At 44.0% G+C, this 15,879-nt stretch overlaps 1 protein-coding gene across 1 annotated transcript; it reads right to left on the reverse strand.

Moving 5' to 3' along the window:
* Positions 1-2,970: 2,970 nt before the first annotated feature.
* On the reverse strand, positions 2,971-9,711 carry LOC109437728 (gastrokine-3-like). The gene is made up of 6 exons (XM_019717138.3): positions 9,626-9,711; positions 7,740-7,790; positions 7,430-7,564; positions 5,739-5,846; positions 4,601-4,742; positions 2,971-3,286 (listed from the first exon to the last, which is right to left on the reverse strand). Exons 1-6 carry the CDS (start codon positions 9,692-9,694, stop codon positions 3,192-3,194), a joined length of 600 nt encoding a protein of 199 aa, XP_019572697.3. The 5' UTR covers positions 9,695-9,711; the 3' UTR covers positions 2,971-3,191.
* Positions 9,712-15,879: the final 6,168 nt, after the last annotated feature.

Here is a 15,879-nt window from a genome sequence, read left to right on the forward strand (position 1 = left end):
GCAACTTCCTTTGGAATTTATTGCTCAGAGATGTGTTATCCTCATGAATTTTTATAATGTCATTCCCATTTTAAAAACAGAACTTTGAGTTCTGCTTCTCCCTGACTCTGCTTTCTTTAAGTCAGTTAACGCTGCTCAGTGCTGGTGTCATACTGAATACCTGTTAAGAGCAGCTTGTGGAGTGGGCCAGGGACATGTGGTAGTCTTAGGAACACCCGAGTTAGCAGTTGCTGTAGGTAGCCCCCTGCAGCACTGAACGTCTCATGCTCCAGCTGCACATAGGACCTGGGGCCAGGCCAGAGCGCTGAGTACTGTGGGGGAATGTGGAGCCATGGACAGCAACAACTCTGCTCAAGGAGGGCGGCTGAGGGCATTGCCTGTGTGAGGAGGAGAGCTGGGGGGCTGCCTGTGTAGGGAGGAGAATTGGGGGGCTGTCTGGGTGAGGAGGAGGGCTGGGGGCTGCCTGGGTGAGGAGGAGGGCTGGGGGGCTGCCTGTGTAGGGAGGAGAATTGGGGGGCTGTCTGGGTGAGGAGGAGGGCTGGGGGCTGCCTGGGTGAGGAGGAGGGCTGGGGGGCTGCCTGTGTGGGGAGGAGGGCTGGGGGGCTGCCTGGGTGAGGAGGAGGGCTGGGGGGCTGCCTGTGTGGGGAGGAGGGCTGGGGGGCTGCCTGTGTGAGGAGGAGGGCTGCCTGGGTAAAAAGCATTGCCAAAACTGACACAGGCCAATGAAAGGCTTTGCAGAAATCACTGCTAAGATACATGTTAAACTGTGGTAACAGTGTCTCCACCCCAAGCAGGCATCAGGATGAAGGGAAGCAGCACATTTCAGGCAGGATAAAGGGCCCAACTCCTGATCCCTTGGGAAAGTGAGAGCATGGAGTGGGCAGGGAGCCAGACAATAAGCTATGGGCAGCTACTGTCCTCAGCGGGTTGGTGAGCCAGCCCACCCATGCCCACAGACAGAGGCTTGGGGCATTCAGTTCTTCCCTGAGGCTGCAGGGAAGCAGGAGCGATGGGGGACTTCAGAATACCACCGTCTAGGGTGGAAGGGGTTAGGGAAGGGAGCAAGACTTTCCCCCTAAGGGGAAGTCTGTTGATGGAATGCCATTCTCTAAACATGGAGGCCAGGGAACTTGAACTCTGTCTTGGATCTCTTCTCTCTGACAAGGGCCTCTTGGACAAGGGTGAAATTTTTGCAGGCATCTCAGAGATTTCTTGGAGGGGGATTTCTGTATGAGTCCCAGCTGGGATGTAGACATAACAAAGGACTTCTGGTGATCCCTCTGAGTGCCTGTTTGCAGAAGGATAAGGGCAAAGCTTAAGGAGACCTGGGCCATACTCCTAACCCAACAACAATTCCTGGATGGGAGAGCAATGCCAAGCACATGGTGACATCTCGGGCTCAGAGTTGACCCCGGTTCAGTTCCCAGTGGGCTCATGCTTGAAGCCTGAGGGTGTGGAGTGGGGACTGTGAGTAGAAAATCTTCCTTGACAGGCCCTGGAAGGTCGAGAGGACAGCCCTTGCTGTGTCTCAGGACAGCGATTACAGCCCAGTTAATGACAGTCAGGAGTGATGAAGCACAGGCAGGCAGCAGACCTTGAACCCAGAGCCTCTGGGATGAGCCCAGTCTAGCTGACAGAGTATCTGCGGGCTGGTAACAGATGGAGACAAACATGGTGGGTGTGTATGGGGTCTTAAAGTCTGTGGGAAGTAACAGGGATGTTATAATAGTCAGGTGGAGCCGGGAGGTGACGGGAAATTCAGGGGCTCAGACGTCTGGAGTGGGCATGGGGGGAGACTGGCATAAGAGCAGTCAGTAGGTAACAGCTCTCACACCATCACGGAGCTCCAGGCAACTATCACAGGGACTCGGGCACACGGGGCAAAGATGGAGGCTGAGTGTCAGGGACAAGGTATATACGGGTTGGGGTGGATGGACAGCCATAGTAGCTTAACTCTGGGGACTCACTGGACCAGGCCCTGGGGCCAGATCCTGCTTTGTGGTCCTCTCAGGGCCTTTCATGGACCAAGCCTTGACCTGTCATATCTGATATTTCCACTCTAAAGGTGTTTATGCACCTATCTCTGTTTTCCTTATCTTTGACAAGCCCTCTGCGACCAATTCATAGGTTCTGAGCCTGTGGCCTGCCCACTATACCCTATTTAAGACCAGTTTGAGGTTTATCTTGGGCCTTTCCCATGCACTTTCCCTTCTATTCATCACTGAGGCAGCCACACCAGGTCATGACTCTACAGAGCTGGTGTTCAGCTCTGTCTCCTGCAAATTGGCATGGAGTAACCTGACTCCTCCCACTCCACGCACGTGCACTGTTCAGCACTCAGCCCCACACACCCCAACCCAGTCCCACCCTCTTTAAAGTGCTCCAAATGTTAACACCACCTTCTGTGGACACCTGTGTCTGTATCTCCTATACGCGCTCCTCTGTTTATCCTTGGTTCTAAGGTAAGGGGAACCAGGGATGGTCTGTGTGGTGTAGGCCCCTGTTTCTGTCCCTCCCAGGTAGATGAATGGACAGTTCAAGAACCAGTGCTAAGAGGCCAGGCCCCTTATTCATTTGCAACAGAGAGAAATGCCTGGGAGTTACCACTACGGGGTTGAGACCAACTCCAAAGGGAGGTCTGAGAGGTCTAATTTCACTTGGATCCCTCTCAGGGATTTTCGTGGTGTGGGCTGGGCCACCACATTGAATAGGCTTCCGTAGAATCTCAGAACCAATTTGCAGGAGACAGAGATGTGGCCTCAGGCTGTGCTGTGGCTAGTGTCATTTATTTATTTATTGCCAAACTTCTCAAGGGATACGCCAATGAGAGGCCCTTAGAAATGAGATGTTCCAGGAGAGACACCTCCTCCTTCACCCCATGCAGAGGTGCGATTTTGTGGACTGCACGTGGATGGGAATGCCAGTAACTCCAAATAGGACAGTGCAGACAGGGAGGGCTAGACCACCATCTGCTAGACCAGTGAGATAAGAAACTTTATTATTCTAACCCAGAAGGAGAAATTGTACCCAATTTTAAAGATCACGGAGTGGGATCTTGCGTTGAAAGGTAGAAGGTAGAAATGAGGCACTTTCTATCAATACAGGGGTAGGGTGTTGGGCCCCTGATTGCTGGTTTCAGGCCAGTAGCCCTGTCTAGATGGGTCCGTCCTGCACGGGGCCAAACTGGAGGTTCAGAGTCCAGGAATCTCACCACAGATGGAGAGCCCCATAAAGGACAGAAGCTGGATTTCAAAACAGGAGTCAGGGTCAACTGCCAGTGCAGTACCTTTAAGAAGAAAGAGAAGCATTTCACAAAAAAAAGATTCCTTACTCACTTTAAGACCCCAAAATACAAAGGCTATATTATGCCTTGAGCCTAATCGGATGTGGTGCCCAGGAGAGCTCTATAGGCAAGAGACTGGGGACTAAAATGGGAGCTCTCCCCTATACTGAAATAATTGGCCTCACATCCCCTCTTTCTACTCTTTCCATTTCTTTTTGTTTGTTTGTTTTATAAATTTTATTGGGGAATATTGGGGAACAGTGTGTTTCTCCAGGGCCCATCAGCTCCAAGTGGTTCTCCTTCAATCTAGTGTGGAGGGCACAGCTCAGCTCCAAGTCCAGTCGCCATTTTCAATCTTTAGTTGCAGGGGGTGCAGCCCACCATCCCATGGAGGGAATTGAATCAACAACCTTGTTGTTGAGAGCTCACACTCTAACCAAATGAGCCATCCAGCTGCCCCCCCAGAAGCTCAGCGGCAGCTCATTGTCTTCAATCTACTAGTTGTGAGGGCGCAGCCTCACTGGCCCATTTGGGAATCGAATGGCAACCCTGTTGCTCAGAGCTCACGCTCTAACCAATCGAGCCATCTGGCCACCCCTCTCTCCATTTCTTTTACGGACTGTTAATCATCCTCCTTAATTCCCAGCCCCTCAAGTTCTCCCTATTTTCCTGCTGGATCCTCCTGTTATGAAGAAGCCTTGTCCATTAGGTTAATTTATATTAATACTAAGATGTAAGTGACTGGCAACAGCCTAATCGAAAGAGGTTACTGACTATATCTGGAATAGCAGGCAGATTTTGGAGTCTTATCTGGGAGCTGTCCAAACAGGTCACCACTGAGCCCCACCATGTCCCCAGCAGGGGTGCCAGCCACTGACATGTTCCTTCCCCAGTGTGGTGAGTGTGGTGTACAACTATTAGGGTCCTGCTTTCCAACTTCTGGGCAGCGTGAGAAACAGGAGGACTGAGAACCCCAGAGCCATGGGCCTCTAATGGTGGGACACCAGGCGTTGGGCTGCTTGGGCAGAGGGTGACGAAGCTTGGGGTCAGGTGAGGGGGTCCAGCAACTTTCAAAGGAGATGACTGTCCTCAACATTCTGGTAAAGCTAAGTTAACTCTGCTTCTATTCTTAATGAGCCCTGGTGTCAGGAATCCTCTGCCACCTGGGGAAATATATCCCAGGCCACATTGTTTTGATACCTAGTAACAAAGAAATGGAATAGACCCGAAAACGGTCCTTAGAATTTGCCAGTGACGTGAAAATCATATTTTTGTCGCACGCCTGGCCTTGGAATTCTAGTTAAGCTATTCACACACCTTCTTTTTGCTGCTGGGCAAAGTAGGTGGGGACCTCTCGGCACATGTCCTTGATGGGCATTCCATACTGGGCTAAGTTCTTGACTCGGCTGGGTAAAACAGTGTAGGTCAGGCCGCGAGTGGATGGATAACGCTCTAAAGCCTGGAAGAGGTGGCATTTCAAAACGGTGAGACAGCTTATAAAGGTGGTACAGCAAGGAGGAAGAGGAGAAATTATTCCAGTGCACGTGGGCTATTTAATTTACGAAAATAGCTGTGAACCCAAACTTGCCCTTGTGGTTCGTCTCTAGCTGTAATATCCTATCTGGCCACAAGGTGACGACATTACTCCAGAAAAACGTGTGTAAGCATCCGTCTTTGAGACAGTCTATTCCTTGAACCTCTCGTAATGTCATAACTCTTCCAGCCTCCAGTGCTTTTCTCATATCTAATGATAATATAGAATAATTTTAGAATTCTTTGTTGCATTTATATTTTTTCGTTGTTATAACTCAGATCACTGCAATACTTTCTACTTCTCTTGAAAAAAATTGTTTTTTTTGTTTTTTTTTTAATTTGACCTGAAGTGCATTTTTCCCCAGAACCAGTGACCTTCCTGCCACAGATATAAATGTCCAAATATCCTGGACAGGTTACTTAAGCAAATGACAGCAAATTTCAACGACTTGCCAACGACTTCCTGCTGATTTTTCATTTATTTGACTACCCTTGTCATTTAAGAGGCTGAGGGGAATTGCATTTCAGCAGTCTTGGGCTTATTTTTAACTAAAGATAATATGTCTGTATGTGTTTGGTATGTGAGCGGGGAGGAGAGAAGCCATGGAAATGCGGATACTCTACTAGTTCACTCAGTATTTATATTCAACAATTTATAGTCTCTAACATGTAGCTCACACGCCTCTGGAATATACAAAAAATATGTCATTACATAGAATTTTCATTGATCCAATTATTATTTGACTTAAATGGGCCACGGACTGGCCTTGGGGTCCTTTGCATGACAGCGGGACTTCACAGGCATTAGAGACAAGCATGAACTGAGTTCTCCCTGTGTGAAGAGCATCATCCTAGGAGACTAGGATGCAGAGTTGGAAACTACCAGACTAGGAGGGAACCATGGGGAGCTGGTCTCACTTACCTGGTGGTCCAGGGCCTTGATAATGTCATCCAAAGTTGGGAAGGCAGCTTGGTCCATTTTGGCCAAGATACAAGCCATCTTGCCAAACAGCTTAGCCACCAAGAGGGCCTTAAAGAAACGCAGTGGAACCATGTCATTCAGTCAGTCACAATGTGAGGGGGCCACACAGCTGTTCTTTAGACTGTGATGTAGAGCACCCCGGGGGAGGGCAGCCTTGGGCGCCAGAGCGAAGAGCTAGGAGTAGGACTGGCAGTGCACACAGAGCCATGCTACTCCCATGGGCCTTGTGGCACTGCCCACTGCAGGCGTGGGAAAAATCCCCCAGGACGCTCTGTGCACCACCAATGGCCTAGTGGGACTAGAGGCAGGCCCGGTTACAAAGCTGACTTGATGGTCCTGCTCTAGCACTTAGCAGCTTGCCCATCTGTAAAGAAGAAATAATAGACCCTCCCCCACAGTGCTGTCATGAGGATGAGCTGATGAGACGAGATACTCACTTCCTGTAAAAGCATCTTGCAAGTTACAGAGAGCTCTAGGAATATACAGGGTTATTAGGATCCTTGGGTCATGCCCTCTAGACCCTGATTCTAGGCCTGGGTCTGCCACTGACCACCCCTCTGCATGGCTCTGGGCCTATCATGTGGCCCCTTCAGCTTCGGATCAGAGTAGCGGTTCTCCAGAAGCGTCTGTCTTAGCCCAAGGACACCACTTGCATCTCCCTCCTCCAGCCAGAGCAATTCTGACTTCCATTCTGTGTAGTGGAATTTATGAAATATTTTGTTTGAAGAAAAGTTTCTGTGGTTTAAAACAGAGATGGAAACTACTAGACTACATGACCTCTAGGATGATTCAGGCAATGTCTCCTTGAGGAAGTCAGGAGTGGGTTAGGTGAAGAGTGAGGGAGAAGGTGTTTGGGGAAGCGAGGATGGTAGGTTCAAATGGCAGCAGAGACAAAGCCTGTGTTTCAGGTGTCTGTCCTGAGATGGTCAGTGTGGAGGTGGGCAGAGGGGCTTCCAACCTACAGGGGCTGGATGGCAGAGGGTCTGGGCCAGAGTGAGTAGTTTGGGCTTTTACTTCATTTAATCCTCTCAGAGTCATTTCACATAGGAAAGGTAGCTATTGATGCTATTTTTCAGATGAGGAACCTGAGGCACAGAAAGGTTGAGTGATGTCTCACTCTATAACCTTTCTATCAGAGAGTCAGGCAAAGGACATGGGTTGCCACTCCCCAGTTCTGCGTCTTTCTGCTAGGTCTTACTATCTAAGGATATGGAAAAGTGGAGGCAAGATTTCTAAAAGTGAAAATAAATCATTCTTTTTTGGAAATATACTGGTTAAAATCTGAGCTCAAGACCAAATCACTCCTATAGCATATAACAGTTATAAGAAACAGGGGTTCTTTAAATGGCTCTCTTATTTCAGAGACCTTCCAGAGCCAGGTGAAGTCCACCTCACAGAAACGCAAACTAATGTGGGATCCCTACAGACCACAGAACTTCCTCCTACAGTCACTGGCTCACAACTGCAGGAAAGCTCGTCCCTTACCTAGAGAAAGGTATTCCCATCGAGAGCCTAAACCTAGAGAAGGCAAATGTAGACAGTGTCCTCTTCTCTCTGGGAAAACAGAAGGTTAAATTTTGGAGCAGACAAGGCTTTCTTTGGCATTGTAATGAGTGTGTCCCACATCTTACATTCTTGTAGTCCAAGGCTCCATCCCATTCACTCAAAACATTGTTGTCTCGGATGCTGACTGTACCTCGCAAGGCATTGACATGGATGCTCTGGGTCCCAACAGATCCATCTAGAGAATGGCTGTCACTGATGTTCTGGAGAAAACCACCCAACAGGGAGAAGAGTTAGAAGTCCAGAGCTGCTGCTTTGCCCATCTCTTGCAGGTTTCAAGGGTCACTCACAAGAGGAAAGTCACCCTGGATTATCACCTAGGAAATACTTCTGCTAAAGGAAAACTAGACAGGTTGGATGTCCTCCACCCTCACTCACCATCAGGGCCAGAGATGGAGTCAAGAAGACCACAAGGATAGAGGACACAATCTGAAATGGAAACAAAGATCAGTGTAACCTGGCTCCCTTAGTCTCAGATGAGCCCAGAGCCTGGAACTCACGGACCCCTGGGGTTGGACCCTCTCAAGATGATCTCCGAGGTCTGACAATTAAGTTCCTGAACTTGTTGCACTGATGTTGCTAACCTTTTTTGATATCAGAGGGATTATTCATTGTGAATTTGTACCGACTGGACAAACAGTTAAGCAAGTTTACTATTTGGAAGTGCTAAAAAGGCTGTGTGAAAAAGTTAGACGACCTGAACTTTTTGCCAACAATACATGGCTCTTGCATCACGACAATGCACCAGCTCACATGGCACTGTCTGTGAGGGAGCTTTTAGCCAGTAAACAAATAACTGTATTGGAACACCCTCCCTATTCACCTGATCTGGCCCCCAATGACTTCTTTCTTTACCCGAAGATAAAGGAAATATTGAAAGGAAAACATTTTGATGACATTCAGGACATCAAGTGAAATACAATGACAGCTCTGATGGCCATTCCAGAAAGAGTTCCAAAATTGCTTTGAAGGGCGGACTAGGCGCTGGTATCAGTGCATAGTTTTCCAAGGGGAGTACTTTGAAGGTGAACATAGTGATATTCAGCAATGAGGTATGTAGCACTTTTGCTAGGATGAGTTCATGAACTTAATTGTCTGACCTCGTATAACTTTCGCAGTCTCTTGTATCCCTGGGACCCCGATATGTATCAGGAGACTATTCGGTGTGGTTGGTATGGCGTGTGCTGCCTACAGAGAAGACAAAGCTTTATCGTTTGCTTAAGAACTTCTTTTGTTTGCTCTACTCCTGCTGTTAATCACTAAGTTAGATATTAGGCAACCCGATCAACCCCTTGATCTGCACATAGGGCAGGATCACCTTAAGCCAAATTGTAAAACAAGTGATAATTCAAGTTCTCAGTCTCCCTTTTCTGCACCTTCTTCTCTCTTCCCTACTATGGGGGACCCCTCTCTGTATCCTCTGGAACCTGATATCCTCGCGGGTTATTTTTCTCTAGATTCTCCCACCTTGCCTGAGAATAAAGGATCATGTGCCACTTATTTACACCTTATTTGGAAATAGAGTTTACTTAAATGTTACTCGTTCTTGAGATGTTTTCAATGAGTCATTTTCTCTTGGTGTAGCCTTCCTTACCTGTTGAGGGAATTTCAGGCATCGGAGAGTAAGTGCAAGAGAATTAGTGGGGCAAGAACAGGTTAGGATAAGAACGTGTGACAGTGAAACTTTCCCTCTACCCCATAGCTCATTATTCAGCTCACTCAGCTCAAGTGCACTTACAACATAAGCAGAAATCGACAGGCAACCTCCCTCTCCTCCATTCCCACAATATCCTATGCAGTATTCCACATTCAATGACACCATAAAAGTGGGATTCACCTTTAAAGGAAAACAGTTGCTCTATGAACAATAATCAAAATGCAGCTTAATCAAGGAGATACCTGAGATGCAGCTAACAATAATATTTTATTAAAGTATTTTGAGAGTTGGTGTCATATATTAAATACATCTGAAACTTTACTTCACTGGCAACTTGTAAATAAGATGAATCTAGGAAGAGAAAACCCTAAAATATGAATATCTCCTCAACCCGCAAAGATTCTTGACCTTTTAAGAAACCCATCATTCAGATGTTACAAAACAGAAAGTCTTGCCAACAGAGAGGTTATGCATCAAATTAATATTTGGAAATTCTATTTGGGCTTAATTTGAAGTGTCCATAAGGGGAAGAAAAAAGAACTGCTCCCTGGTAAGTTTGGCTCTGAAAACGTAATCATCTACATTTGAAATCAGAAAATATACTTACAAGGTGTTCCATATTCTCTCTCTCAGACCCCATGCAACTACATGCATAATAGAATTTTCCATGTCTCATTTATTTTCTAAGTCTGGTTTATATAGTCCTGGACCTTTCAACTGTTGCCATAATAAAGTACTCTGGGGTAGTTAACCATAATCCAGATACCATTCAAGGGGGAAAAAAGGCAAGTTTATGCAATCACAGTTATCACTTTTCTTTAACTACTTCTAAATATTTTCCCTTTGCTGTGATACCTCTACTGGTTCCAAGGCAAACATGGGAAATGAACAAGTCTTTGTGGGCCGGCATGCCCATGACCTTAATGACTGAGGTAAGAACTGCAAAAAGTAGATCTCGCAAAATGGTTCTGACACAAAATCAATGAGTTCACTGTTTCTACTTCTCAATTCCAGAAAAGTTCTTTATCAACAGCGGAGGGTTGAGAAAAATCTTATGAAGCCAAAAGAGATGGATTGGAATTACAAGATTAGATTGAAAAGCAATCTGGTTAGCTCTTCATCCAAATTCCAAATCATATGGTTTGCCCTTCAATGCCCTCTGCCCACTCACCAAACTGGCCTCGTTTTACCTCTTCAAACATCCACCTCTGGTTGATTTCCTGATATTCTGATATTTTGCTTTCACTATGTGGTTTGTCTCTCTCCTGGCAGCTTTCATTTCAGGGTATTTTTTCCCCTTAAAAGACCATTTAACCAGCCTTGGAACTCCTGAGACAATAAGAACACTTTCCTATGATGAGACAAGCACTAATTCAGGCCTTTTCATACATTATCTTATTTTTTCTCAAGCTGTTGACTGGTAGTAAGCCATCTGGGGCAAATTCCAAACGACCAGACCCAAACAGATATTTTTTTTTTCCTCAGAGAAGATGAAATATATGGATGAGTTAAGACACTGAAATAATCAAAGAGGGAAGACAGACAGCTCAGTCTGCACAGTGCTTAATATAAGCTGGCAATGGGAAACTGAAGTAGATGGGCTTTGAACCCACGTTCAGACTATATCACACTCATATCTCCGTTACTGTCAGTACTTTGAAAAAACCATGCACAGAGCACATGTTCAAAGCTATTGACTGAATAAATATTAAAATAATGACTTTCATTCTTTTGCATGTGGTTATCCAATTTTCGCAACACCATTTATTGAAGAGACTATTCTTTTCCCATTGTGGGGTCTTGGCGCCCCCATCAAAAATTAGTTGACTGCGTGTATGTCTATGTGGGTTATGCTTGGGATCTCTATTCTGTTCCACATGTCTTTGTGCCTGTTTTTATGTAGGTTTCATACTATTTTGTAATACAGTGTGTCTATAGCTTTGTAATATGGTTTAAAACCAGCAAGTGTGATGCCTCTAGCTTTGTTCTTCTCTCTCAGAATTGCTTTGGCTATTTGGATCAAAAACTTAAACGTAAGACCTGAAACTGTAAAAGCGCTAGAAGGAAACATAGGGGGAAAGATCCTTGACCTTGATCTTGGCAGTGATTTCTTGGATAAGACATCAGAAGCACAGGCAAAAAAACTAAAATAAATAAGTAGGACTACGTCACACTAAAGAGCTTCTGCACAACACAGGAAACAATAAATTGTAAAGGCAACCTACAGAAAGAGAGAAAAATTTGCAAATGACGCATCTAATAAGGGGTTGTTATTCAAAATATATAAAGAACTCATACAATTCAATAGCATAAAAGCAAATAATCCAATCAAAATGGGCAAAGGGCCAGAATAGACATTTTTCCAAATAATACATACAAATGGCCAATAGCTCAACATAATTAATCATTGGGGAAATGCAAATTAAAACCACAATGAAATATCACCTCACACCTATTAGGATGACTATTATAAAAAAAGACAAGAGACATCAAATGTTCGGGAGGATGTGGAGAAAAGGAAATCCTCATGCACTGTTGGTAGAAATGTAAATTGGTGCAACCACTATGAAAAATTGTATGGTGGTTCCACGAAAAATTAAAAATTAAACTACCGTGTGATCCAGAAATCCTGTTCTTGGGGATATAGCCAAAGGAATTGCAAACAGTGCTTTGAAGAGATATCCGCACACCTATATTTATTGCAGCATTATTCACACTAGTCGAGACATGGATGCAAGTGTCATTTGACGATGAATCAATAAGATGTAATTACACACACTGACACACACACACACACACAGAGAGAGAGAGAGAGAGAGAGAGAGAGAGAGAGAGAATATCATTTAGCTATAAAAAAGAAAGAAATCCTGACATTTGCAACAACATGCATTAATCTGGAGGGCATCATATTAAGTGAAATAAACCAGACAGAGAAAGATAAGTACTGTTTGGTATCACTTATATGTGAATTTAAAAAAAAAGCCAATTTTATAGAAACAGAATAGAATCGTGGTTGCCAGGTGATGTAGGTCAAAGGATACACATTTCAGTGGTAAGAATAGGTTTGGAGGATCCAGTGAACAGCACGGTGACTATCGATACTAATATGGTATGGCATATTTTGAAGTTGCTGATAGTAGATAGTAAGTATTTTCACCACACACATAAAAGAGTTAACTATGTTAACTATGTGAAGTGATGGATGTGTTAATTATCTTGATCTTAGTAATCATTCTACAATGTATTTGTATATCAAATCACCATAATGTACACTTTGAATATAGTTATATTGAATATATATAGTTATATTTGTCAATTATTCCTCAATAAAGTTAAAATAAAAGAATAACTTTCAGGGACTAATGAAATGTCAAGCTTTGTCTCTAAGTAGATGGTAGAAATGGGAAAGAAGTAAAAGCTAAACATTCTGCTTTGAAGCCCAGTGAGTTTGTAAGAAGCTTTGCAGAGCAATTGAGTTCGCAACCAGAAGGGATCTTAAAATCCAGGGTGAATTCTGTAATGAAAATGTAGAAATCACCAGGAGAGAAAACAGAAAGGATTGTGAGTTGTAGTATATCAAAAGGAAATATAATTGTGTATATTAATAAGATACCTTATCACCATCATTGTTATGACTTTGCTTGCTTCTTATTACCAACCGTGAGTTAGGAGAAGCAGCGATTGTTAACTCATTTTAGAGATAGGACATGCAGTCCCATAGACTAACTCTCACTAACCAAGGCCAAATCCTAGCTCTGCAGTAACCATGTTTATCAGTGCAGAGTTAAAATCTGAATCCGGGTCTATGAACTTCAAAGGCTCCAACTATATTCATTTTCCCCAACAATGCACTGCCTTTTGGGGCTCATTAACTTCAAGCTGTAGATTAACAGAGCAAGTCTTCCTGAGAAACAAGTGTTCTCCTTTCATGTCCCAGTCTACAGCTGTTTGCTTTTCAGATAACTATGCTGAGCTGCTAATTTTCTTGGAGTCTCTCCCTAGGAAAACAGGCGAGAAATGAATCATTCGAGTCCCAAGTAGCCAATCACCACTCCTCCTATCCCTAAGTCCAGGTTTAAGGAGTTTGGGGACCAAAACTAAAGACAGCTGTGTCATAGAGGCAGAACCAGAGATGATCCCAAGTGTGTTTTGAATCATGGACCTTTCGGGAAAAGAAGGGGCACTTAGATAGGAATACAAACAAAATGGAGGTTGGAGTCAGAAAGAGACAGCAATAAATATCAGGACCTAAGAAATCAGAAAACCGTAAGATGGACAAAGTCGGTTCCTTCTGAGTTCCCCACTCACTAGCATCTGGTGAGAGAGGGGGTGTGGATGTCTGGAGCATAGTCATCCAACCTCCCACCCCCAATTCTCCTGTAAGATTAGGCTCTAGGGTCACACTCCTCAATTTGTTGGGGTCTCTGACGAGTAATGACAAAATGTTGAGATTGCCTTACTCGTGTAAATGAGCCTATCATTAAAATAAATGATTATCATAATAGTGTTTGAATGCTTGTTAAAATACTGATATGCACGTTAAATAAACTATTTAGCCACATATTTAAATCTGCATTTAGTTCTGCAAAGGCCAACAGCCCCAAAGGCACAAAGGAATAATCAATGTATTCGAACCATGGAATCTCCTTAAGGAATGGGCTTTGGCCAAAACAAAGTTTGGAAAGCCCCTCCCATTTGCCCTAATTTCTCTTTCCTATTTTCCAATCCATTCCACGAACTCTTGCAGTCCTGCTACCTCACATCTCACAAGTCTTCCGAGGACTTCCATGATTGGGCCCTGACTAATCTTTGCAGCCTTGTCTTTCCCTTCTTTCCTTGGCATTTGGTTAGCCAAGATGCTAACCAAATCTGGCTCTCCACTCTTCCCCATTTGTAGCCCTTGCTTTCCTAACTCCAATCCTGCAGAGTCCTTACCCTACTCATTCCTCATATCCATTTTTCAGGCCAATTTGAACACAGCCCCACTCCCCAGCCTTCCTTCACTCCCAGCCAACTGTGATCTCTTCTTCTTTCAAAATATCACAGTTCCTTGCTTGTAACTTTCTTTCCTATTTACATTCTTCTCTGTATTATATTTACTTGTATAGTTGTCTGATGAGGCCATTAAATTGCACATGTATGTCCCTAGACTGTAAACTTCGTGAGGTTAGAGACTGTATCATTCTCTTCTGTGGCTCTAACAGCTCATACTTAGAACAGTACCTGACACAGAGTAGGTACTCAAAAACAAATTATATATATATACATATATATATACATATATATATATATATATATATATATATATATATATATATATATGCTAAGTAAATGAATGAACAGATTGCACTGATGGTATATTATCCATCTCTGTATCTCCTGGGGGTACTTAGCAGTGTCTAGCACATAGTGAGTGCACAGTAAATAATTGTTGAATTTCATGGCCAATCATAGAATCAAGTATTTAATAATAATGTGAGTGAGGGAAGACGATTGAAATCTGAACCAAATAGCATGTATAGCAAAGAAAAATGGCCCTCTTTATAAACTCCAATTATAGTGCAATTATAAGGTTAGCAGAGAGATGTTAATATTTTTGTCCTTGGATTTGAGGATAGGGGTATGAAGAAAAAGAAAAATGAAAGCCAGGAGTCTGCAAAGGTGTTTGCCTTTTATCTTATATCCTGGAACCTCTGGCAAGAGCAAGACTCCTTTGCCCAGATCCCTTGTCCTGCTTGCTGTTTGCTAAACTCCCTTTGATTTTCTCTATAATGTACCTACCACAGGCTGTAAAGCAGAAACTTCCTCGTCCTTATTTTATTTTCTAGTTCTGTCCTGGAATGCAGACTTCTGTATTTATCCCTGTAATGGTACTGACGATATTTAACTAATCTTTCCAACTTTGCAGGATTCAGTGGACATCACAAGTGAGGTATTCTTTTCTCTTTAACTCATAAAGCTTTGCTCATGCTCTCCTTACTTGTATTTCTTCCCAATCGCTAAGAAAATGAAAAACATAAAACATGTAATTTTGGTCACAAACCGACTCTCCTTCTGATATTCTTGCTTTGTTTTTTTTTTTTTTTAATTAGTTGTTCTTTCCAGAGTCCGACACTCAGGGTGTCTGGACTTCATTCAGGTGCCACTTGTTTCATATTCCTGTATTCAATCAGGTTTATACTCATTCGTTTCCTATGGCTATTTTCAAGGCCTGCACCCATTCCGCTCTTTCTCTGCCCTTCGGGTTTTCTCCTCTCAGCCGCCTTTGTTTTCTCTGTTTCTCCATACATCCTGAAACCCCGATCTGGCTGCTCACCCCACTCTGCTCTTGTTAACGCTTCCCTTTCTAAGTCAATTCCCCTGGATGTTCTCTCCATCCTTTCTTTTGTCCTCCCTGAATCTCAGACCTAAATGTTTATTCCAATGCAGGCACCCCGAGCCTACATTTCCCAAGCATTTTACAACCTTCTAGCAAACCTTATCTTGCTGCATCTTGTATCTACCCTGAGCTACTTATCTCTGTCTACCCAACTTGCAATTGCTTGATTGCTCCCACCTCTTCAGGAAGTTCATTCCAGGTCATTGGCAACCAGGATCCAGTGTGCCCTATCTTGACAGGCAGCTGACATCCTCTTTCACAAAGTTAACTTTTATAATAGAGCTTTTCCTAAAGCAAGGGTTTTTAATCTAAGCCCATGATATGTGAATGGTTCTAAACTAAGCCTCCTGAAATGTCATGTAAAACTTTATTTGTGGGTACATAATAAGATTTGTTTCCCCCCTCCCCCCGCCACCGCAGGGAGAAGCGCCCATACCCTTCAAAATTTTCAAAGGAGCCTTATCTCGAAGAGTTTAAGGACC

This window comes from Rhinolophus sinicus, chromosome 2 (assembly GCF_057876585.1).
Source record: "Rhinolophus sinicus isolate RSI-liver-muscle chromosome 2, RSI-T2T, whole genome shotgun sequence".
Lineage (NCBI taxonomy): Eukaryota > Metazoa > Chordata > Mammalia > Chiroptera > Rhinolophidae > Rhinolophus > Rhinolophus sinicus.